The sequence below is a fragment of the Meles meles genome, chromosome 13 (assembly GCF_922984935.1).
Source record: "Meles meles chromosome 13, mMelMel3.1 paternal haplotype, whole genome shotgun sequence".
Lineage (NCBI taxonomy): Eukaryota > Metazoa > Chordata > Mammalia > Carnivora > Mustelidae > Meles > Meles meles.
Window position 1 is genome coordinate 76,632,577 of NC_060078.1, and position 25,908 is coordinate 76,658,484.

The 25,908-nt window shown below is 40.9% G+C and overlaps 1 protein-coding gene across 3 annotated transcripts in view; it reads left to right on the forward strand.

Moving 5' to 3' along the window:
• The first annotated feature begins 3,001 nt into the window (after positions 1-3,001).
• Positions 3,002-25,908, forward strand: part of LOC123955318 (SEC23 interacting protein) — a 40,800-nt gene continuing 17,893 nt past the window's right edge. For all 3 annotated transcript variants that reach the window (XM_046027234.1, XM_046027233.1, XM_046027235.1), the window contains exons 1-12: positions 3,002-3,225; positions 6,265-6,794; positions 9,271-9,493; positions 10,963-11,156; positions 16,223-16,312; positions 17,886-18,006; positions 19,539-19,628; positions 20,503-20,644; positions 21,938-22,146; positions 22,713-22,831; positions 23,255-23,407; positions 25,576-25,671. In XM_046027234.1, the coding sequence (XP_045883190.1) occupies positions 3,063-3,225; positions 6,265-6,794; positions 9,271-9,493; positions 10,963-11,156; positions 16,223-16,312; positions 17,886-18,006; positions 19,539-19,628; positions 20,503-20,644; positions 21,938-22,146; positions 22,713-22,831; positions 23,255-23,407; positions 25,576-25,671 (2,130 nt within the window). In that variant the 5' untranslated portion in view covers positions 3,002-3,062. The remainder of the gene's footprint in view (positions 3,226-6,264; positions 6,795-9,270; positions 9,494-10,962; positions 11,157-16,222; positions 16,313-17,885; positions 18,007-19,538; positions 19,629-20,502; positions 20,645-21,937; positions 22,147-22,712; positions 22,832-23,254; positions 23,408-25,575; positions 25,672-25,908) is intronic.

Sequence of the window (25,908 nt, forward strand, 5' to 3'; positions counted from 1 at the left end):
GAGTAGGAGGAAGGGAACTAACTTCTTCTCCAACAGTTTTAATTAATCTACCTAATTACAGGACCTCTCTCTAGCTTCTCTGCTCCTTCCTGAGGTGCCTGAGGTTATCAGGCCCTAAGTCTTAAAATGATTTTATGATGCAAATAAAGTTGCCCCTGCGCTTTTCCCATTACTGGTTTGCTAAATCACCTACTACAGGTCCATTTCGTGTGTGTGCGCAAAATCTTGTTGCTTTCAAATCCTCTCCCATCCTCCTCATCCTCATGGGTTTAAAAAACAAACACACCTAATAGTGCTTTTTTGGGGAAAGATTTTATTTATTTATTTGGGAGAGCGGGAGAGCAGAAGAGGGCTAGCGCAAGCAGCGGGGAGGGGCAGAGGGAGAAGCAGACTCCCCACTGAGCAGGGAGCCCAAAGCAGGGTTTGATTTCAGAACCCCAAGGTCATGACCTGAGCTGAAGGCAGAGGTATAACAGACTGAGCCATCCAGGAGCCCCCACCTATTTGTGTTTTCTTTCTTTCTTTCTTTTTTTTTTTAAGATTTTATTTATTTATTTGACAGACAGAGATCACAAGTAGGCAGAGAGGCAGGCAGAGAGAGAGGAAGGGAAGCAGGCTCCCTGCTGAGCAGAGAGCCCCATATGGGGCTCCATCCCAGGACCCTGGGATCATGACCCGAGCTGAAGGCAGAGGCTTTAACCTACTGAGCCACCCAGGCACCCCCCTATTTGTGTTTTCAGTAGGGCTCTGGGAGGAAGAAAATGACACTTTGGCTCAATCTGACGTCTTTCCCCAGAAGTAACTCCTATTTCTGTTCATTCCTACTGCCGTGGTCTAATCTGAGCCTCCGCCACTGCTTGCCTGGGTCCACTGGAGCAGCCTGCTCGTGGCTCTGCCTACTTGCAGCTTGCTCCTTCCTCCTTTGTGCTGCTGCACACAAATCAGAGTGGACCCTCCAGAAAGCAAATGTTATTTCTCCGCCCTCCTTTCAACCCTTCTTCGACTCCCTTTTGCTCTTAACTTGTAAGACCCTGCATCATCTGGCCTTGCCGAATTTTTCATTCTCATCTCCCAACTTTCTCCCAGGTGCTCATTGGGCTCCAGCCCATCTCTAACACTTGTGTCTTTTCACACCCAAACATGGTGTCTCAGGGTATCCCTACCTACTGCGACTTTACTGAAATGATCTCTTACCGCTTCCTCCAAAGCCTCCCCACCAAAATTTCCAGTTAGCTTCTCCTCATTGTCTTTCAGGTTCTGACTTTAATTTTTCTTCAAAGAAGGTTTTCATGTCATTCAACACTACACAGGTCCTTTATTGATGGTCTCATTGGTCTAAATATTTGCTGTCTTTCTCCACAGAAGGGTTAGGCCTCCCTCCCCTGATGGTGTCCATATCCCACGACACACTGGGAATTTCTCTATTACAACTTTCATCACAGTATAGTTTACTGTCAGTATGTGTTTGGTTTTCTGTCTTCCTGGCCAAAGTATAACCTCTAAGAAGGGAGGGTCTTGTATCTATCTTATACACCACCGTACTCTCAATGTTTAGTATACTCTTTCCTACCCCATAGGAATGACAAAGATACTCTCCTTGACCAAATTTAGCAACCTTCTAGCAGTTTAAGGTCATGTCCCTAAACTGACCCCAATCCTCCTTAAAATGCCTGCCGTGAGAAGGCCCAACATTGCCAGGGGAATTTACAGTTTGTTGCAGCCCAAACTTGGTGCTAGGCATATAGGCCCCTGAGCTCCCTTTCAGCATAGTTATTTTAGAAAACTTGCAATTATCAATCCCTTATAATTTTGAGATGCAAATCTGCCACACAGAACTGTCTTCTCAAGGCCCATCTCCTCCCTGCCTGGTGGTGTATTGCCCTAACTTGTGTAACTGGCTATCATAAAGAGATGAGAAGTTTGTTTCTCCTCCAGGTACATGCCAATTAACAAACCCAGGTGGCCTAGTCCCATGGACTAACACCCCCTGGCACCTCTCAATGCTTTCTCCATAGCACCCCAGTCTTTAGAAAGTCTCCAGTCTTTTCTTTTGGGAAGTTCAGTTCAATTCACGATGTACCCTCTTTCCTGTTGTAATTGCTGTTACTGAGTAAAATCTATTCTTACTGTTTTAGCCAGCGTCTGGCTTTGTTTATCTCTGACAGTAAGCACACTCAAAAGTTACTGAATTAATTAAATAGGTTCTATACAGGCGTGTGAACAGCTGTGGGGGGGAGTTTCATTATTTCAAAGCCTCTTTCGGGGTCTGTCTTCCTCTCCCACTCTTGAAAAAGCGACTTATCTGTTACTTTTTGTTTCATAATCTCCAACTACATGAAAGATGACAATTACATCAAATCATCCCCAGTGCATTTTGGGATTCAGCTAATCAGATTACTGCAGACAGATATAGCAAGCTATTTTAAAAGTAGCACCTCTAAATTTCAATTCCCTGGATCCTCTTTTAAACACGGCTTAAAAACTTCCAAAGTTTTTGCCATTTCTATTTCTGGGCCAACAGAAAGAGTTCAGTTCAGTCCAGAAAGACATGTGGGCGGGTTGGATGTGAATACGAGCGTGGGTGAACTGGGCTCCACTTTGGCTACGAATGGCTCACACACCTCTTCTTCCCTCCCAATGCGGGTAGCACTCCGCTGTCTGCTCCCGCAGCCTTCTGCCGTTCCTTCGAAATCTTTGCCAGTTACCCTCGCCCGACCGTACTTTCAGGAAGCCCAGAGTGCCCTCCGCAACCCGCGACCCTCAGCGTCAGCTCGCGCCTAAATTCAGAATTAGCAGCACTGCCACTCCCAGGCTCCAGCCCCAGCCTCGGCCCCGGCAGCACCGGGGAGTATTACGTGCTAGGAATCGGGCTTGAAGCCAGCGCCGCCATGTTGCTTTCTGGCGGCGCTTTCCGGAGGAAGGGAAGGAGGCTGACTAGCCTCCCGGAGTTCCGGGCCTTGTGCGCAAGTGCGGAAGTGTGTTGGCCCCGAGTGTGACCGGTTTCCGGCCGGTGGTAGTGCACCGGCTTCCAGGAGACGTGTAACGGACGGTGGGCGGCAGCCATGGCCGAGAGGAAACCTAACGGTGGCGGCGGTCCCGCCAGCACCTCCTCATCGGGCACTAACTTACTTTTTTCCTCCTCGGCCACGGAATTCAGCTTCAACGTGCCCTTCATCCCAGTCACCCAAGCCGCCGCTGCCTCGGCCTCCTTGCTCCTGCCCGGAGGTAGTAGGGAGAGGGGGATCCGGTGGGACGACTGTGTGTGGGGAGGCGGGCGGGGGGCTTGGGGCGACGAGGGTCGGGTGGAAGGTTTTCCTTCGTGTGTACCCGACTCCGGGTAGCTTGTCAGGGCCATCAGTGACCAGATTTGAGTGGCCCGGGGGCTTTGAGATATCCCAAGCGGGGGCTAGATCAGGAGGCTTGCTCTTCGTCCAAGGAGCCCTCTGTCCCGAGGGCTGGCCGCTGCACGCTGGCACTGACATTACCCAGATTTTTGTTGAACACCTACGGGTGTGCTAGGGAATGCAGAGAAGTTAGTGCTTCTCAACTAGAATGCAGTAGGGAGTGTCCTAGATGGACAGCTTCCCTTTCCTGGGATAGACTTGTAATATTTGCAGAGTAGAGGTACAGAATGCAGTACTCATCTTTCAAGACAGTGCTTCCCTTTGTCTAAGAAGCTTTCCCTCATCCTCCTTGTTCCCATTCCTATGCTCACCCTAGCTCTTTCACTTCTATATTATTTTCTAGGGGTATTGCTGTTTAATGATTGTGTGGCATAACGCAGAGTATGGTATTTGGGAGCACAGACTGTGTTCCAGCCCAGGCTCTGCCGGTAACTTGCTGTGTGACCTCAGGCATGTTACTTTACCTCTCTGTGCTACACTTTCCTTATCTGTACAGCCTCATAAGGCTGTCAGGAGAAGTAAATTGATTTTTGTAAGGTGCCGAGTGTAGTGTCTGGCACCTAGTGTTATGTGTTTGTGAAATCAACATATCTGCCTCTGGATACTGTGTACATGTTTCTTGAATGAGTATCTGAATGATTAAATGAAGGAATTGAGAAAGGATGGGAGGGGAGGAGTCTAGAGATGTTTTGATTTGAGTGTCTGAATGGATGTTGACAAACATCTGTTGAGATAGTATCGTGTGGTAAAAGCGCAAGAAGGGAGACGGTTAAGGTGTTAATTCATTTCCAGGCTTACTAAGTCAGAGGTGTATGTGGTTGAGCTGCCAGAAGTGTCGAGGAAGCAGTTGGGTAATAGGTTCTGGAACACCTGAGAACAGTATCGGTTTGAGACAGAGTTGGGAGTGTCGTGTACAAGTGCCCATTAAAGTTGTGGGTGTCTTTACCAAATGTGTCCACGTGTAATTAGAACGTGCCCCCGAGGTGAGCTGGCAGCACGTTGAGATCAGCATTTCATTTACAATGGATGCTAATCAGAAAAAAGTTTCTTAGATCAGGTTGATCCCAAGTTGTCTTAAAGGAAGAAGGATACTACAGAGGTTTTCTCCACTCCATGTTTTTAGTTGTTGAGAGGTAATACAGACAAGTGAGAAATACAGATAAGTGAGGTCCAGGCAGTTGAAAAGAGAGAGTGGGAACTGGAAATAAATCTGAAAATGAGAGTAGAACCAGCAGACAAAGGGCTTCAGTGCAGGAGGTGATATTTTATTTTTAGTTACAAAGAAACAACCGAGAGGAGTATTTTAAATAATGGAGTATTTTGGTTAAATTGATGTGTGGGAAATACAATGGGAGCAACCTAGAAGCTCAAGCTAGAATCTCTGTGAGCCCAGTGGCCTCCTTCAGCAGAGGTCAAGAAGGATCCTGGAGCTTGAAAGTCCACTCGGGACCAAGGATCACAGCGTGCCACGTGCTGGGTGTGGGTTCTCTGTTGGGCTCCGCGCCTCCAGCAGCAGGAGATAAGAGGGAATGAGACTGGAGGAGAAAAAGATTAGGAAGAGGAAAGTTTCTACAAGCTAAGCTAAGGGCTTATAAGAGCTTAGTAAGGAAGAAGAGGCTGGACTTTTTAGGTGGTATAGAGGAAACATGCTTTTTTCTTTTTCTTTTTAAGGTTTTATTTATTTGTCAGAGAGTGTGTGTGTGCGCACACGCACACACACGGCCACAAGCAGGGGGAGCAGCAGGGAGAGGGAGAGGCTGGGAACCCAATGAGGGACTCGATCCCAGGACCCCAGGATCATGACCTGAGCTGAAGGCAGACAGTTCGCTGACTGAGCCCCCCAGGCGTCCCAGGGAACAGGCTTTTATTTTACAGCTTGGTTGCAGAAGAGAAGATAATTTGGGGTTGACAATACCTGCAGTGAAAATCATTTTTGGCAAAGGGAAGTGAAGAGAACTTCCTTTGGTTAGAAAATGAGTTTTCTCACCATTTGACATTCTCTAAAGGCTAGTTATCTGGATGTGATACTGTGTGATTTTAGGTATGGCAATAAATGGTTGACCTACTTTGCCTTGGGAGTACAAATACCACATGTTCATTTGTACAATGAATGCTTTGTAGTAGGTAGGAGTCCTGAAACACACCCTTCTAGTCAACACAGTCATATCTGCACATAAGTTTCTTTTTTTTTTTTTTTAAATGTTTTATTTATTTATTTGACAGACAGAAATCACAAGTAGGCAGAGAGGCAGGCAGAGAGAGGGGAGGAGGCAGGCTCCCTGCCGAGCAGAGAGCCCAATGCGGGGCTCGATCCCAGGACCCTGGGATCATGACCTGAGCAGAAGGCAAGGCTTTAACCCACTGAGCCATCCAGGCGCCCCTGCACTTAAGTTTCTTATTACTGTAGAAAGAAAATTATGTGTAATTTGGTAGTAGATTAATATTTGAATTATTTTTTTACCAGGAAAAAATGAGATATAAAAATTGTAGATACAAATTTCATTTCCCTTCTTGAAAACATTGTTAAACAAATAGGTGTGACCTATATATATTCACAAAATAAGTACTTAATGATATTTATTAAAAAAATGTGAAAGGTCATGTACCAAAGTGATTGATTATCTCTGAGAGGTTGGCTTATAAATGAAATCGAATTTTCCCCTCTTTTTCTTGTTTCTTATTCGTATTTTCCGGTTTTTCATTTCGAAGAAAAAAAAAAAAGGGTTTCATCTTTTTTTTTTCCTGTAATGCAGAAATAGAACAACAAAATGAGGTAGAGTTACTAGATCTGCCGTGTTGGATCCTCTCTGCAGAGCCGGAGATGACCCGTTAAACCGTTTGCTCTCCTGTTCCCTTTCAGAGGATTCCACGGATGTCGGTGAGGAGGATAGCTTCCTCGGTCAGACTTCCGCTCACACGTCTACCCCACAGACATTTAGTTACTTCTCTCAGGTATCAAGCAGTAGTGATCCTTTTGGGAATATTGGACAGTCACCGTTAACGACTGTGGCGACGTCAGCTGGACACTCCGCATTCTCCAAGTCCCCTGCTGCTCTCCCTTTTGCATCTGGACCCCAGGATGTGTTGAATGCGTGTTCACCGCCCCTTTCGAAGGCTCAGTATGGTGCTCCACCTTCACAGATGGGAATGAATGCTTACCTGCCTTCTCAGCCGGGTAGTCTCCCTCCTTCCAACTTTGGGAGCCCACCGCAAGGAGCACCCCAACAAGGACACAATCCATATCGTCATACCCCTGTGAGCAGCAGGGCCAATCCTTACATTGCACCACCGCAGCTGCAGCAATGCCAGACACCAGCCCATCCCGCCCATCCTCCTGCCCCGGGGCCCCCTGTGCAGATGTACCAGATGCCTGGAGGGTCTTTGCCACCGGTAGGAGACGTGTTGTTCAATCCTAACTATTCACTCTGATTTTTTAATCTGTCTGTCATCTTAGCCTATGTCTTTTAAAACACTGCACTTTTAATAATCAACGTGATGACAAATTATTTTCAGAGGCCCTTCTTTGTAAGCTACGTGCTGTGAAGGAAACATTCTTTCAAAAGTAGCTCGTCAAATGGTTCATATATTGGTTTATATTATTAGTGTATGGAAGTAGTTCTTGATTTTAATGAGTTAACTGCATGTCAGTATTCCCAGATTTTAGTGTAAGAGATCAATAATAAATGTCATCTGGGGATATGTGAGAGTTGAAGCAATTAGGAACAGACTGCCAGCTTCTCGCTTTTTAATTATTCTATTCAATCAAACCATTCAATTACAGGAACTAAAATTGATCACTCCAATAATTTCTTTTATTTACATCATGAAGTTTGGGTCTAGACAGTCAGATTCTCTCCCAGGAGGGTGATGGAACAACATTTGCATTGGGTAAATTTTATGAAATTCCCTTATGCTCTTTTCCCAGCTAATTGTTCAGCTGACTTCCACAGGGAAATCACCTGAGTCAGAGAAAGGGAAGTGATTAAAAGGAAGAATTAAGAACGCAACCCAGTGTGGCAAGGGTAGCAGTATTATTGTTAGAGTATAACCTCACTTCTCTCTTGGGGATAGAGAATGGCCTCTGTTTTATTGTTTAATTTAAATCCTTTCAACATGTAAACTCTCGGCAGTGTTAGATTTCAGCATATTGGAACATAACCGGAATCACAGTGTGCGGGGTAGTTAACATACTGTTTGCTGATTAAACTCTTGAAAAGATATATAATTTAAGAATTTTAAAAGTGGTAATTTCAGACTTAAAAGAACATTGCAGGGGTTCCTGGGTGGCTCAGTTGATCTCAGCTAAGCTCTTGATCTCAGTGTCGTGAGTTTCAGCCTTGCATTGAGCTCTGTGCTAGGCATGGAGTCTACTTAAAAAAAAAAAAAAAAGAAGAAGAAGAAGGAAAGTTGCAAAAATACAAATAGCACCCAGTACCCTTAACCCATATTTATCTATCATTACATCTTACCCCATTTGTTCTGTCACTTGAGCACACGTGCACTCGCACGCATTTGGTCATCCTCTCTCTCCTGTTCTGACCATGTATGTGTGCTGTTGTTTTGGGAAATACTTGGTCAGTTGAATACATGATGACTCTTTACTCCTAAATATTTTCATGGGTATTTCCTTTTCTTTTTTTTTTTTTTTTAAAGATTCTATTTATTTATTTGAGAGAGAGAAAGTGTGCAAGAGAGAGAGCACAAGTCAGGTAGGGGGAAGAGGCAGAGGGAGAAGCAGGCTCCCCACTCAGCAGGGAACCCAATGTGGGACTTGATCTCAGGACCCTGGGATCATGACCTGAGCCGAAGGCAGATGCTCAACCAACTGAGCCAGCCAGGTGCCCCTTGTACATATCTTCTAAGAGTAAGAAAGTTCTTTCATGTAAGCACTGTACAGTTAACCCCTCAGTAGCTTTAACATTGCTACATTCCAAAATGATTTTTGATTAAAAAATTTTAAAATGGTTATACTCTGATTTTAAAAGTATTTCCAGTACAGAAAATTTGAAAAATGTAGAAAAGTCAAATGATTAAAAATTGTTTCTCTGTATCCCATCTTTTCATTTTGTTATGTCTTTGTTATATTTTTTTCTAGACAAACATATTTCCATGCATATTTTTTAGATGTTAACATTTTTTCTACAACATTTGTAATGGCTCTAGAGAATTTCAGGATTTAAGTAACATAATTTATTTAATCAGGTCTCTGTAAGACTGTTTTTTTTTTTTTGAAGATTTTATTTATTTGACAGAGACACAGAGGAGAGAGAACACAAGCAGGGGAACACAAGCAGGGAAAGAGAGTGGGAGGGGGAGAAGCAGGCTTCTCACTGAGCAGAGAACCCAATGTGGGGCTCGATCCCAGGACCCTGGGATCATGACCTGAGCCAAAGGCAGATGCTTAACTGACTGAGCCACCCAGGCACCCTTCTGTAAGACATTTAGATTGTGTCCAGTGACTTTCTGTTATAAATGACCTATTGTGTACATCTCTGTAGGTAAATTTTTACTTGTTGTTTAGTTAAATCTTTAGGATGAGTTCTTAGAAATGGAGTGGTAGGGTCAAGGAATGTGCACGATATAAAGACTTACTAAATCGTAGAAGACACACTGCTAGGTTGATTTCTATGAAGGTGCTAATTTATTTTGCCATGAGTTTGCGAAAGCCCAGTTTACTTTTAAGACTGGTGTTGGAATTTGTTAGATTTATAAAAAATTTTAGTTGCTTTCAGGTCTAGTTATTAAACGGAACAGTTGTCTAGAAATACATGTAGGATAATCATTACTAATGTCACTTTGGGTCCGAGGCATATGGAATTGTTTTCTTGGACAAACACAGTTCTCTAACGTTTTTGGTGTCCTCCAGCTTCCTCCTTCAGTGCCAGCAGGGTTGACCCCTCCAGCGCAGCAGCAGGCCCTGGCTCGACCGGCAGGTCCCTCTGTGCAAGCACCATCCCCTTTTCTACTTCAAAACCAGTACGAACCTGTTCAGCCTCACTGGTTTTACTGCAAAGAGGTAGAATACAAACAACTATGGATGCCTTTCAGTATGTTTGACTCCTCGAATCTTGAAGAAATCTATAACTCAGGTAAGTTCTGATCGTGTACAGATACATTCGTATCTGATTTTAGGAAGAACAGAAATAAAGAGTATTTATCCACGGCTTCTTTTTTGTGAATGTCAAATCCTGTAGTAGTCCCTGTAGACTCCACCAGACTCGGTACCTTAAGACAGTGATATTAATGCAAGTCCTGAGTTATTTGAGCAAGGTTTTTAAGAAATGTTTTAATAATTTTCTTCTTTGTTTAAAGGTGTTTTAAGTTAGAGAAATAGACTAGTTCACATAATGTGGCTGTCAATTTTTCTATTTCCCTTATTCATTTGTAGCTATTGGTCATTTATAAGACATCTTTGGAACTCTTGTTCCTGAAGATGCTCTGAAAAGTGTTCTCTGGTCAGGTGAGTTTTGGAAATGATTTAACCCCATTCACCTTTTGAGATAGTACACTGTAGTCTTCAGGCTCTCTGAGAATTGGGAGTATAGAAATATGTGTATTTATCCTGATGATAGTTCTTTTTTTTTTTTTTTTTTAAGATTTTATTTATTTGTCAGAAATAGAGTGGGCACAAGTAGGGAGAGTGGTAGGCAGAGGGAGAAGCAGGTTCCATGCTTAAGCAAGGAGCCTGATGTGGGACTCGATCCCAGAAGCCTAGGATTATGACCTGAGCTGAAGGCAGATGTTTAACCAACTGTACCACCCAGGCATCCCTATCCTAATAATTCATCATGGGACTTAAAAATCACTTGTTAGGGGGGCCTGGGTGGCTCAGTGGGTTAAAGCCTCTGCCTTCGGCTCAGGTCATGATCTCAGGGTCCTGGGATCGAGCCACACATTGGGCTCTCTGCTCGGCTGGGAGCCTGCTTCCCCCCTCTCTCTCTGCCTGCCTCTCTGCCTACTTGTGATCTCTGTCAAATAAATAAATAAAATCTTAAGAAAAAAAAATCACTTGTTAATACCCCCTAGAAATATACTTTATGGAACATTGCTGCTTTGATTAAAAAAAGAAAACCTGGCAGTTATTTGAATTATTTTATGATTTTTTTTTAAATGGTCATTTTTTTTTAAAGATTTTCTTTATTTGAGAGAGCATGTGTGCATTTGCACGCGTACAAGCTGGGTGGGGACCAGAGGGAGAGGGAGAAGCGGCCTCCCTACTGAGCAAGGACCCCAATGCAGGACTGAGTCCTGGGACCCTGGGATCATGACTAAAGGCATATGCTTTACCAACTGAGCTGAGCTAAAGGCATATGCTTTACCAACTGAGCCATCCAGGACCCCCTTAAATGATTATGTTTTAAAACTTCGTTCTGGCTCTTTTTTTCTTCAGTTAAGAAGAGTCCTAATTTTGGACAGCACAAATTAATCTTAAAATTCTATTTTTAAACAAAAATGAATGTAGTTGTCTTTTAGGATCAGCCAATCACCATATTCATTATTTATTACTTTTTAACATTCCTTGTTACTGTTGGGTTAAAATGTGAACTTTGTGCCCCAGTCCAGCCGGACCCCGAGAGCGTGGTTCTAGGCACAGACGGAGGGCGCTATGACGTGTATCTCTACGACCGAGTGAGGAAGGCTGTGTACTGGGAGGAGGAGCCTGCTGAAGTGAGACGCTGTACTTGGTTCTACAAAGGGGACACGGACAGCAGATTTATTCCCTATACAGAGGAGTTCAGTGAAAAACTAGAGGTATGTGGGCTTGTTTCCTTTACCTGTTTCTTTAAAAAACATAAGCCCTTGTATATGTTGGAGCCTCCTGTAACACCACTCACAATGGACCTGACTTTTTTTTTTTAAAGAATTATTTTAGAGCAGAGGGAGAGAGAGAATGTGCACACATGTGAGTGTGTGAGGGAGGGGCAGAGGGAGAGAATCTCAAGCAGATTCCCTGCTGAGCGTGGAGCTTGACTTGGGGCTTGATCCCAGAACCCTGAGATGGTGACCTGATCTCAGAACCCGGAGATCATGACCTGAACCAAAATCATGAATCAGTAGCTTAACCGACTGAGCCACCCAGGTGCCCTGAGAGTTGGCTTTATTGATAAGAGCTTGTTTTGATTCTGTTCACAAAGAGGATTGCTTTTTAAGTGGTGCCATTGTTCATGAGATACTAACTGTGGCCTCCCTGTCTGAAGACAGACTGTTTTTCAGGGACATATCACAAATCTAAAAAGGTACTCGTAGCAAACCTTCAAATCAACTTAGTCTGCTGGGATCTGTTGTTAACAGCAGTTGCCAAGCATATGGATGCTTTTCAAATTACTGTTTAGTAGAAGGCTTGGGATTAACTTCTGATTTTTGAAAATAAATAGAAAACAAAAGGAACATGTGTCTCAAGATTTACTAGCCATTCTAAAACTACTGGGTAATGTTTTACATAATTGTGTTAACGTCTTGGAAGTCTACTTCGTGGTTGAATGAAATGTTGGAAATAAGTTAGGTGAATTCGATTTGCATTCATGGAAATGAGATACAGAACACTGTAGTTACTATTGTTTAATGTTGTAGTTATTAAAACTTAGATAACCTGTTCTAACAGAAAACATTAAAACAATACTATGTTATCGGTAAAAGTGGCCTCTAAAATGTTAACCTTCCCTAGTTCATATTTTGAATAGTTTCAAGTAAGGACTAGATTTTATGTTTTGTTGGGAGCTGATAGTCAAGTTTAACAGCTAACTATTAATTATTAAATTTTTGTTGTGCTTGATATAATATTTAATAGATAAGAAAAAAATTAAATCACATTAATCTTAACGTTTCATCTTTTCATATTGATCCCTTATATTTAAAAAATATTTTCTTCAACAGTTATCTATCCATATATATATATATTTTTCTAACATAATAGTGTAGACTTGTGGTGTATTTTGTTTTTTTTTTTTAATAATTATAAATGCTTTTTTTTTTCTTTTTCTTTTTATTTATTTGACAGAGAGAAATCACAACTAGGCAGAGAGGCAGGCAGAGAGAGAGGAAGCAGGCTCTCCGCGGAACAGAGAGCCCGATGTGGGGCTCGATCCCAGGACCCTGGGATCATGACCTGAGCCGAAGGCAGAGGCTTTAACCCACTGAGCCACCCAGGCTCCCCATAAGTGCATTTTTTTTTTTTTTTTAAAGATTTTATTTATTTATTTGACAGAGAGAGATCACAAGTAGGCAGAGAAGTAGGCAGAGAGAGTGAGAAGGAAGCAGGCTCCCTGCCAAGCAGAGAGCCCGATGCGGGACTCGATCCCAGGATCCCGAGATCATGACCTGAGCCGAAGGCAGCGGCTTAAACCACTGAGCCACCCAGGCGCCCCCATAAGTGCATTTTTTAAAGGGATTTTATTTATTTGTTATAGAGAGAGCATGAGCAGGGGGAGGGGCAGAGGGAGGAGCAGACTCCCTGCTGATCAGGGAGTTTGACGTGGGGCTCGATCCTAGAACCCCAAGATCATGACCGAACCAAACGCTGATGCTTTACCTACTGAGCCACACAGGCGTCCCTCTAAATGCATTTCTTAGGAATTATCAATTGTACCTGTTCTGGAAATACTAATCTCTATAATAGTGACTCTGAAAAACAATTTTATAACCAAACTGACACTGAAAGATAAATGTCGGCCTAAAATAAGACAGAGGTTAGTTGGGGAAAGTAAATTGGAAAAGAAGCTTGTTGAGAGCACAGGGTTCACATTTTTTTTTGTTTCAAGCTATAGTAAAAAATACATTTGACATTAAAATTTAGTATACATATTTTATACACACACACATACACACACATGTACTTAGTTATCAGAAATAGTCATGTGTGGTAACAGACTCTCTGGGGAATAAAAGCCCCTGACTTATAGAATTTGCTGATTTCCATGATACACGTACTCCCTCCATGGGCAATTTTGAGCTACCAACAGGACGCTAGTAGCCGCAGTTGGGAAGAGTTGTGATGCGTGCTTGTGAGCTGCTCTCAGCCTGCTCTCACACCCCACTAAAAACTAAGGCCCGTAGAGCAGTACTTAGACTTACCGGGTGCCACTCTGATATTTTCTGTTTCATTTGAAATACTGATTTTATAATCTGTTACTTATCATCACCCACAGTTTGAAAAACACTGATACAGAACAGAGTCAGAACCCAGTTAAGAAGAGCGAAGACTGAAAGGAAGGCATAAAATTAATTTTGTCCTTGGAAATATCATGTACCAGCAGGCACCATTCTCCTAAAACATAATCTTAGTTATTTGAATGAGGAAAAAAAATGTGTAAAAGAATGCTGATACCTGTTGCATAATTTCAGACCGAAATGATTAAGCAAATGTATGCTATAATTCTATAATTTTTGGTCTCTCTGGTAGGACCCTACTGAAGGTATAACATCCCAAGTTTAGTCCTATTATTTTGTAGCTGAGGCACATAGTATAAAGTATGCTTTATATATATTTATACTTTATAGTATAAAGTCTAAGCAGTATCTAAGCGTATTCACTTTATCTCAACCGTGTTGCAAATGGATGACACAGGCTTTGAGAGTGGGGCAGCTGTCTACGGACTGACCATCGCAACAGCACACGGCTGGTCATAATCTAGGGAGATCTTAGCTCCTCTTCAGCATCTTTCATGATGCTTAAACCAGATCAGGGAAGATGCAGAGGAGGTTAGGAGATGAGAAAGCCAATGAGAAGAAGAGAAGCGGACATATTCCTCAGTATCGTGTAGGTGATCCCATACTATCAGAGCACTGGGACAAAACAGAGGAGTTGGAAACAGAAAACACCTTCTCTTTGGTGATGACATGATTAGGTACATAGAAAATTGGGAGAATTTTTAGAAATACCATTAGCACTGCAAGTCTGTAGGTATAAAATCATCATATACGGATTAATGGCATTCCTGTATAATAGAAATAACTCACTAGAGGGAGGCGCCTGGCTGGCCCAGTTGGTAAATTGTGTGACTCTTGATCTCAGGGCCGTGAGTTCGAGCCCCACACTGGGCATGGAGCTTTCATTAAAAAAAAGAAAGAAAAAGAAAGAAAGAAAGAAAGAACAGACAGACAAAGCTAGCACCCATAATAAAAAGAAGATGCTATTTATAACACTAACAAAACTATAGGCTATGTAGGAAAATGTCTGACAATTACCTATGGGAACTTGTGGACGCAAACTATAAAACAGAATTGAAATAAAAGGTGATCTCAAGAAATGGAGCTAAGTATGTTCACAGATGCACAGTTAAGATGTCAGTTCTTCCCAAATTATTTTATAGATTTTATGTAATCCCAATCAAAATTACATCAGAGTTTTTAAGGTAAAATTTGTAAACTGCTCCTGAATTTTATATGGAGGGTCAAAGTGTCAAGAATAACCAAGACCCTTTAAAAGAATGCCATGTGGAAACTTGGCTCTACCAGACAACATTTATTCTAAAGCTGTGGATTGAAAGGGGATGTGAAAAAGTGCAAAGAATTCTTAAGATAGTGAAACTTCTTTCTTTAAACATTTTTATTTGTAATCTTGCCTTTAAAAATTATAAATATGTTAAAAATTACAAAAAGCCAACTGAGGAAGAGTCGAAGGGATAGAGGCTGATGGAGGGGAATCATTAATCAGTGATTGTCCAGGAGACAAAAAGAAACTCATCTATTTTGACATGATTGTCAAGTAATCATTGTTAATAATTTAAAAAAAAAAAATTCAGACAGTGGGTGAAGCAGCGGTTCTGCATTACCTCATCTTGAGTCTCTCCAAGAGCCCCTCAGGCTTTTTTTTTTTTTCCTTGTTGGAAACAGAGTACTACCTAGAGGAAGAGTAAGGAAATAGTTCAACAGTCTTTTTTTTTTTTTTTTAAGTATTTATTTATTTGACAGGGAGAGAGAGCACAAGCAGGGGGAGCAGCAGGCAGAGGGAGAAGCAGGCTCCCCACTGAGCGAGGAGTCCGATGTGGGGCTCAATCCCAGGACCCTCATGACCCGAGCCAAAGACAGATGCTTAACTGACTGAGCCACCCCGGTGCCCCTCAACAGTCATGTCTTTGGAGTCAGAAGGTTGAGGGTGGGAGTGAGCTGCAGTTCTGCCGTGCTCCTCCACGGTGTGTGATCTTATGCAGCTGTGAACTTGTGAACTAGGCGTTGAATTGTGTTGTCCTTTGCAGCCTCCAGAACATGTGTTAAAGTCCTAACCCTAGTGCCTCTGAATGTGATCTTCTCTGGAAATAGGGTGCTTGCAGATGTAATTAGCTAAGATGAGATCATTCTGGAGAAGGGTGGGCCCCTCATCCAATATGACTTGATGTCATACCCTGTGAAAATAGAGAATGGGCGGGTTGCCTCTGTAAGCCAGAGGACACTAAAGATTGCTGGTAAACCACCAGAAGCTAGGAAGAGGCAAGGAAGGAGTTCGCTGTAGGTTTCTGAGCGACATGGCCCGCTAACGCTTGACTTCAGACTTCTAGCCTCCACAACTGTGAGACAATACTTTTCTGTTTGCAAAGCCATTCAGTTTGTGATACTTTGTTTAATGGCCCTAGGATACTAGCAGGCTGTGCAGACCTTTGTTTTCTCCTCTATATGATGATGGGGATAATCTTATTTAGGAGTGATTGAGAGTAATTAATTAAATAAGGTAACCTATATAAAGTGACTGTCAAGTGTGGCGATTAGTACATGAGAGTCTCTGTTATGTTATTTTTATTATCATCATAGTTATACTTTTGTTCCACACTTTTTCTCAATGTGGTATAAATTTGTTTTACTGGATTATGTTTCCATTATTTTAGGCTGAATATAAAAAAGCAGTAACCACAAATCAGTGGCATCGTAGATTAGAGTTCCCAAATGGAGAGACAATCGTTATGCACAATCCAAAGGTAATGTTATTGTTTAAGATATTAAAACTTAAATTAAAAAAAAAAAAACAATGTTAAGTTCATTTTAATAATGATTTTGCTGAATGTGGTCGATACATGTTCATCTTAATTAACTTTTGTAGGGATATATTTGTAAGAAGTGCCTTGTTTTTAAAAGCTTACCATAGTATATATTGATCATAGAAACAAAAATAAAATTTAAATTTTTCTCATGAAGTTTCTGCTTATGGCAGCGTGTTAGCTAAAGCTCATTATGCACCACTGAAGTTGTTTGATAAATATTTGCACTTGAGCAGAGGTCAGCAGGCTTTTTCTGTCAAGGGCGGGAGAGTCAATATTTAATTCTTTCTAGGCTGTGCCATCTCTCTTGCAGCTGTCAGCTTGCCGCTGGAGCCTGAAAGCAGCTGCAGATAATATACAAAGCGGGGGGTGTGTCTAGTGTAGTAAAACCTTATTTATATAGGCGGTAGCTCACATTTGGTTTGGAGGCCATGGTTTGTCCATCCTACCCTTGATGGTGGTTTGTTTCAGCTTTTAAAAATAATGTCCTTCCTTTTCTTACTAGTGTTGTCTCCATGAACTGGTTTTTTTTTTTTAAAGATATTAATTCGGGATTCTTTCATTTACCTTACTGATCACTCTGAGTCCCAGGTTCGTCACATGTAGTAAGCACCTTCCAGGGTCATACTTTAGATAAAATGAAGTAATTTATACAAAAACATCTAGCATAGCGCTTGGCATACAGTAATTTTTCAGAACACAGGCTATTTATGTCAGAGAAGTATACAAGAAAACAAAAATAATTTTCATGTCATCATTTCCGTAGTTCTTACTGATACGGAAATAAAAACATTTATATGCCAACAGAATTTAAACAGTATAAAAAGGGGTCAAATAAAAAATAAAACCCTCTCACCTCTGCATTTCCCATTTCTCCCCCTGATGGTAATTACTTTAACTTATGTTTTTATTTGTTTTTGAGGCAAACACAAAACTTGGCATACTGTCTTTCATGCCTCCTTTTTTTTTTAGTAGAAAAATTTCTGTGTGACTTGCGACTAAATTTAGTTGATTTAACAGAATGTATTTTTTCCTAAGAAGTGGTGGGTAAATCAGTTTTTGGCATTGAAATTTAATTAGTAGATTAATTGGGAATCTTGCTACTTAAAGAATTACACATTAAATAGTTTTGTAAGAGGAAGATTCCGCCATTCTAGGTAATTTTTCTTAATTTGTTATATATAAACCTGGATTTTTATGTTACGTTTTTAAGGTGTACTGCTTCTGATTTAGTTGTTGTATTTTCCAGTGTAAGCACTGGAAGTGGTGGTATTGAGTTGCCTAGTTTTAATGGTTAATGTGAACCCTAGCAGGATTGTTACAAAATTGTTTTGGGAGAATAATACTAGTACTAGACTTGTAACTGTTGATACTATGAAGTAATTATGTATCGAAATTATTTATTTAAAAGATTTTATTTATTTATTTGACAGACTTGAAATAATTTATTTAGCCTGTCATGGAAATCAGTTTGCTCATGAGGTCTTCATAATCTTTCTGTCCTGGCTTGAAGGTTATTGTTCAGTTCCAGCCTTCGTCAGTGCCAGATGAATGGGGAACCACACAAGATGGACAGACGAGGCCCAGGGTTGTGAAACGTGGAATTGATGATAACCTTGATGAGATTCCTGACGGTGCGTATAGTTTGTTTAGGGCCAAGGTCATTTTTAGACTCCTCTATTTTAGCCTCATTTTTTAGGGAGACAAAAAAATAAGCATTTCTTAGGCCTACCTGCCATAACATGCAAAAATCAGCCGGGTTGGCATATATCTTTCTTTTTATTCTATTACTTTTATATCTGTTTATTTTAAAATTTAAATTCTGTTGAAGATATACAAACCGTGTGACATAGATTCTAAAAAATGTATTGTTCTGAAGAAGTGCTTTGCTGGTTGAAACTAGACTTTTGGCAATATTTTTGGGCTTTTGTGGTCATGTCTCGTCTAGTGTGTATTCCTCCAGTGGGAAAGGTGGCAAACTTTTTCTGTTAAGGGCCATGAAGTCCCTATGGACTTTGCTGCATCTGTTCAGCCCTGCTAGTGTAGTATGAAAGCATCTGTAGATGGACTGTAAACAAATGAGCGTAGCCGTGTTCCAGTAAAGCTTTGTAAAAACCAGGCGGTGAGCAGGATTTGGCCTATTTGGGCAACCAGTGCTCCAGTGTATGGGCTTTGGTTTCTCCTGTTACACCATGGAAGATACAGATTTTATTTTGACAATTATGGATTTCATTTTTGTTCTATTGTCTTACGAAATTACAAATGTAAGTAAGTGTTCTCATATTATGAATGTGAACAAAATAACCAGAGTAAAATAGATTGAACTATAGTTGTTTCTATATGCCAGAGTAAAATAATAAGATTTGGTTTTCCCATATATAACTTGAAGATGTTGCACTTTGTAGAATGTATATTATATAGGGAAAGGGAAGGATTTGGGGAAGATATTTTTATTTATTTTATTTAAATAATCTCTACACCCAGTGTGGAGCTCGAACTCATGACCCCAGGATCAGGAGTCACATGCTCTTCTGATTGAGCCTACCAGGCACCCCATTGGGGGAAGTTTTGTTGTTTTTTCTTAAAGATTTTATTTATTTATTTGACAGACAGAGATCACAAGTAGGCAGAGAGGCAGACAGAGAGAGAGAGAGAGAAGCAGGCTCCCCCCTGAGCAGAGAGAGCCCGACACGGGGCTCGATCTCAGGACCCTGGGATCATGACCTGAGCTGAAGGCAGAGGCTTTAACCCACTGAGCCACCCAGGCGCCCTTGGGGGAAGTATTTTAAAGTTCTGTGTTGGCATGTTGCTTCTCCATGTGGGGCTTAGTCTGCTGGGGAGTTCTGAAGAAATCACGAAGGTTATGGAGCCTCGGTAGGTACAAAACTGCTGGTTATCATGTGCTCAGAGCCTCTGGGATCAGAGGTGGCGTGCTTCCTCCATCTCTTGGTCTAGTTTCTTGTTATTTGCCAGGATGGACCTTGAGTTTGTTCTTCTCATTTCATGGAGAGTAATGAAGCTTATTAGCTTGGAAGGGCCTTCAGTTTCTTTGCCCAGTCTGTGGTGACAAAAGGGATATTTAGAATATTGCTCTTCAAATACGAAAACCCAAACAATTTCCCAGGTTGTATGTATGCATGTAGGCATGTATGTATTTCTTTTGTAGGGGAAATGCCTCGGGTTGATCATTTGGTGTTCATGGTGCATGGCATTGGACCTGTGTGTGACTTGCGCTTTAGAAGCATTATTGAATGTGGTAAGTGTTAGTCATTTTATTTCATGGAATGAATTGAGAAGTAATAGAAGAACTTTTAACTGTTAATTTTTAAGATGGTTTCCAGCTGTTTACTATTGTCCGAGGAACTGTAAGAGGAGATTTAAATGGTCACTGGGAAATAATTTATACTTGATTTGCTCTTAGGATGTATGTAACTCTTAAAATCTTAGACTGAAGTGTTAGACGGGATCTTGGAAATAATTTAGCCTTTCTGACAGCCAGCCTCTGCCTAGGCACTTTTGGCAACTAGGTATACCTGTGCATTGAACTGATTTAAAGTGAATTGTTTGAAAGTTGTTTAATGGAACAATGAATGTGCCTGGTATACTTAAATTTTTGAAGTTTTATTTTCATATCTATATAATAATAATTCATATTTATTGAATACCTGATTTGTGCCAGGCATTTTGCACATATCGTATTACTCACCTTTCACGATAAACCTTGGGGGTACAGGTGCTGTTGCTGTTCTCCTCACTCCTAGGTGAGGCACTGAAGTCCACAGGCTGAAGTGAACCTCTCCTGTATCATGGTCTACGGGTTTGCGAGCAGGGGTCCTGTGGCAGAAAGTTGGATTCCAGAGTCTGTCCCCATAGTGCCATGTGCCTTCCAGGAACGGAGTTAAATATTTTTCAGTCATTTATACATTCCTCTAAGACATTGACAAAAAAAAAAAAGTTTCCAAAAGGTTGGGTTTTTTCCTTTTTGGACTGACTTTTTCGTTCTTATTTTTTTTCTTAAAAGGTTTGTTATATAAAAAGTACTAGTGTATTTGAGAGAATTGATAACTACCCATCAAGTCAGGAAATTTAATCAATTTAATTTGTCTTCCCTGATTTTTTTTTTTTTTAAGTGGATGATTTTAGGGTGGTTTCTCTGAAATTGCTGCAGACACATTTCAAGAAATCTTTAGACGATCGGAAAGTAAGCAGAGTGGAATTCCTTCCTGTCCATTGGCATAGTTCCTTGGGCGGGGACGCCACTGGTGTTGACAGGTGCGTGGACTTCGGTAACTCGTTGTTTACTTAGTCAAACTTAGATTCAAAATTTAACCCAAAATATGAAAGAGTTTATTGTAACTTCAACGTATGTGCTGAAAAAAAAAATTCCTGTATTTAAATGATGTAGTTGCTCTGACGTATGATTTAAACACTGGCTGTTAATGATTATATGCCACTTTTCTGTGTGCACACGCGTGTGTGTTTGTGCACATGTGCGCCTGCATACGTCTGTATAAATATTTAGGGCAATCTGAGAAACGTAATCCAGTTTGAGAATACTGTTCTAATCTGTCGCAGTTCAGACAGGGGCTGTCCTGTACGTTGCAGAATGTTTAGGAGCATCCTGGCCTCTACCCACTAGACAACACGCCAGACCCCCAACAGCCAAAAATATCTCCAGTCCTTGTTAAAGGCCAGTGACTTCTGTAGGCGCTGTGACAACTAAGCGTGCTCTACTCTGTTTTGCATACTCTCAATTGAGAAACACAGATTTAGGTAATATTTATCGTAGGACACAGGGGTAATAACGTATCTGGATTTTAGTGAAGATTATAATGTTTCAGGGCACGTGGTTTATAACACTAATTCTACAAACAGCATTCTGTGTTATTCTGTATATTCTTTCATGGTAGGTCCTATTATGATGAGGGGCAATCTTTCTCTGTGGATGTTCGTGAACTTTGCTATATTCTCAAATCAAGAAAGATTTTCAGTGCATGAAACTCCTTTCTGATTCCTTGTTATATTCCGTGTTGTCCTTCCTACCGCAATTTTTGTCAGGTATCCTGATTTCCAGTTAATTGCAAGAAAAATGGAAGAATAGGAGAAAAATAAATTAAAAATTTTACATATGCCTTATTTTATGTGATAACTCTTTGGAGAATCCCCAAAGTCACAGTATAGTTGTACGCACACTTAGACCTTTTTGCTTTATCTTGGTTCATTTATAATAACTTTGTCTACAGAATCAACTTGTAATTAGTCTGTAAGTTTTTTTTGTTTTAGATTTTTTAAATTTATTTTTGACACAGCGAGAGAGTGAACACAAGCAGGCGGAGTGGGAGAGGGAGAACAGGGTTCCCGCAGTGCACGGAGCCCTGTGCAGGGCGATCCTAGGACCCTGGGATCATGACCTGAGCCGAAGGCAGACGCTTAATGACTGAGCCTCCCAGGCGCGCTAGTCTGTGGGATTCTTATACTCATTAGAAATCACTGTCTAAGCTTTAAAAACGTCTGTGGATGTAAGGTGGCTAGTGACTGAATATACTTTTTTTCTTTCTAAAACAGGAACATTAAGAAAATTACTTTACCAAGTATTGGTCGGTTTCGCCATTTTACCAATGAAACCTTGCTAGATATTTTATTTTACAATAGCCCCACCTACTGTCAGACAATCGTGGAAAAAGTGGGAATGGAGATAAACCGTTTGCATGCACTTTTTATGAGTCGGAATCCAGACTTCAAAGGAGGAGTCTCTGTTGCTGGTCACAGTTTAGGTAAAATGTCAAATATTCACACTTTAAACATAATTTTTATTGAGTTATCACTGCTTTTAGTGAGGGTGACATTATTATTGTTTTTTTTTTTTAAGATTTTTTTTTTTTTTTTAATTTGACAGACAGAGATCACAAGTAGGCAGAGAGGCAGGCAGAGACAGAGGGGGAAGCAGACTCCCTGCCGAGCAGAGAGCCCGATGCGGGGCTCGATCCCAGGACCCCGGGATCATGACCTGAGCCGAAGGCAGAGGCTTAACCCACTGAGCCACCCAGGCGCCCCGAGGGTGACATTATTAATACAAAATTTAGAATTAAAGATTTTAAGTTTTATAAAGGGTGGACATGGATATGTTGTTTAGGTTCTGCCTTTGCTTTTTTAGTTACCTAGGAATGCTTTATATTTTAATTTATTCCGATGTTTGGGAAAACAATACTATTGATCAGATCTTGATTGACATTTAACTTTTGTATGACTTCTGCCTAGGTACTTTGGGGAAAAAAGGAGAATTTACTTAGTGGTATAAAAGTATTAGTCATTATAAAGCAAAATGTAATTTTTTTTTTAGGTTCTCTAATATTATTTGACATCCTGTCTAATCAAAAAGATTTGAATTTGTCAAAGTCTCCTGGGCCTTTTGCTGTAGCTAATGGAGTTGTGAAGCCGCCACATTTTCAGGAAAAGCAGGTATAGCCCACTTAACGCATTTAGATTAGAGATAAAGCCAAACAGTTTTCTAAAGTCTGAACTGTTTCCTGAATTTTTTTTTTTTTAAAGTTTATTTAAGTAATCTCTACACCCATTGTGGGGCTCGAACTTGCAATCCTGAGATCAAGAGTCCTATGCCCTTCTGGATTATAAATTTAAATGTGAGAGAAAGTTTATGATTAAAAAAATGTTAAGTAGATTATTGTAGAAAATGGGAATGAGTGATTTCTTCAGTTGATATACTTTTCTTAGAATATTCAAACTTTGGATGATAAACTACCTAAAATTATGATTTCTCTATGGAGCAAACTCGTTTAGGATTTACTGTAGATCAGGAGACATTTTATGGGAGTTTTTCTGAGGTTTGCAATGTTCCCCTGACATTTTTTTTTTTCCCTTAAGATGCCTGAAGAGCCAAAGTTGACTTTGGATGAGTCTTGTGACCTTGACGTTGAAAATGAAGAAGTCCTAAGTTTGCAAGAAACTCTGGAAGCACTTAGCCTCTCTGAATATGTTAGCACTTTTGAAAAGGAAAAGATTGATATGGAATCTCTGGTACTGAGGATAGTTTGATCCATTCATCTGTCCTTCCTTCCTTTTGATCCTTTTCCTCCTTTCCTTCCTTCCTTTTCTGGTGGGCAGCAAAGCAAAGTTTATTGAATGATAGTAAAGTGATCGTGCAAAGCTCCTGAAGAGGAAGGGGATCTGAGAGGGTTGTTCTGATCCATTTTTTTTTAAACTTTATTTGTATAAAAAGATTTTATTTATTTATTTGACAGAGAGATCATAAGTAGGCAGAGAGGCAGGCAGAGGGAAAGGGGGAAGCAGGCTGCCCGCCGAGCAGAGAGCCCGATGGAAGGCTTGATCCCACGACCCCGAGATCCCAACCTGATCTGAAGTCAGAGGCTTAACCCAGTGAGCCACCCAGGCGCCCCTAAGATTTTATTTATTTGTGTGAGAGGGCGAGTGCACAAGCATGGGGAGTAGCAGGCAGAGGGAGAAGGAGAAGCAGGCTGCCCGCAGAGCAAGGAGCCTGACACAGGGATCGCAGGACCCCAGGATCATGACCTGAGTCAAAGGCAGATGCTTAACCGACTCAGCCTCCTGGGCATCCCAGTTTGATTCATTTTGGTTTAAAATTGTTTCTCCTATTTATAAGATCAAAAATTATGAATCATTTGAGTACTCTTATAATACATTTCAGATAAGGCAGAGACTTAAATGTTTAAAAATTGAAAAACACAGTTTCATTTGTTTTTTAGTGTAATCTAAGAGGGCTTCTAAGTATGCCACAAAACCCAGAAGCCATAAAAGAAAAATTGCACAGCGGGAGATGCCCTAAACAACATCTAAAGGCCAGTGATAGATTAAGAATAATATTTGGAACACACGTTAGAGACAAAGGGCTTATTTCCTTATTATTCAGAGCCCCTATAAATTAGTTACACAAAGACCATCAAAACACTAGAATAGGCCAAGACTGAACAAATGACGTACAGAAAAGGAAGTAACAAATGGCTTCTTGTCATACAAAAACTCATGAGAAAAAGGCAGATTGAAAGTGCAATGAGTTTTTTTTAACCTTTTGGTTTGGCAAAAATAAGCTTGTTCATATACTATGGGGCCAGGATGAGGGTAGCTGGGCACGGTGTACGTATGGTTAGTAAGACTGTAAGTTGGTACAATCTCTATGGAAGGCAGTTTAGTAATACCTTATTATTTTTTAAATTTTTATTTATTTTCTTTTTATTGTAGGATTAACTTTCTTTTTGATGAAGATTTTAGTCTAAAATGATAGGGTTGGAAATTTTTTATTTTTTAAATTTTTTATTTAAATTCAATGTAATTAACATATGCTATATTATTAGTTTCAGTGATTCATCAGTTGCATATCACACCCAGTGCTCATTCCACCACGTGCCTTCCTTAGTGCTCATCCCCCACTTACCCATCCCTCCCATCTACCTCTCCTCTAGCAACCCTCAGTTTGTTTTCTATGGTTAAGATGGTAATACCTTTTAAAATACAAAAAATACCCCCCCCCCAAAATGCAAAAAATACAAAAAATATTTTGCTCCAGCAATTTGCCAGGAATAATTCCAAATATAGGAATATTGACATAAGAGTATCTAAGGGTACTCACGACAGTGCTGTTCATGATACAAACCCTGAGAAACACCTACCAGTCTGCTGGTAGGGCACTAGTGAAGTAGTTCAAGGCACATGCATGTAATGGAATGCAGCTGTTGAATAAATGAGGCAGTGTCCGAGGTAGTGGTAGGAAGTGATTTCTAAGATATGTTATGTGAAAAGAGCACAGTTCAGTCCCATTTGCCTCGCAGGCTACACACACAAGGAAAACCACTGAGGTGCTGTGTATATGGAAGGTGTCTCTGGAAAGAGCAGATTGCAGAGGCTGTGAGAGAGCTGGGTGGTTGGAACAGGAGCAGAGGGAAGAGACTTCGTTGTCTGGTTGACCGTGGAGCTTTTAAATTTTGTACAGAATGCATGAATTTTCTGCCAAACATGACTAGAATGGTTTAGATGTGGAAAGCTCAGAGTTAATCGAGGATTTAAAAGCAAATTAACTTTTAAAAAATCGACTGGATCTTAGATTGCTTTCGTTCGTATGGTTTCTTTTTATCATTTCCTGATTTCAGTTTCACTTCATCAATCATTAAACTGATTAACTAATGGGCTTGTTTGTTTATTTTCTTTTCAAGCTTATGTGTACAGTCGATGACCTGAAGGAAATGGGCATACCCCTTGGACCCAGAAAGAAGATTGCTAACTTTGTAAAACAGAAAGCAGTTAAACTGGTAAAGTTTATTTGTGCCCTATAAACAGAAGCCAAAATTCATCTTTGACTCTCTTGTTTAGATTTTGGGAGTTTTTGTTAATACAGTGTGGTTAGGCCGGCTAATGGGCTCCCTGCCCAAGGGCGCAGTGTGGAGCTGATGTAAGCACAGACCTTGGAGTCCGCCAGAACCTGGGTTTCAACCTCAGCTAGGACGACTGGCCATCCCGTTTTCCTGGGACTGAGAGAATTCCCAGGA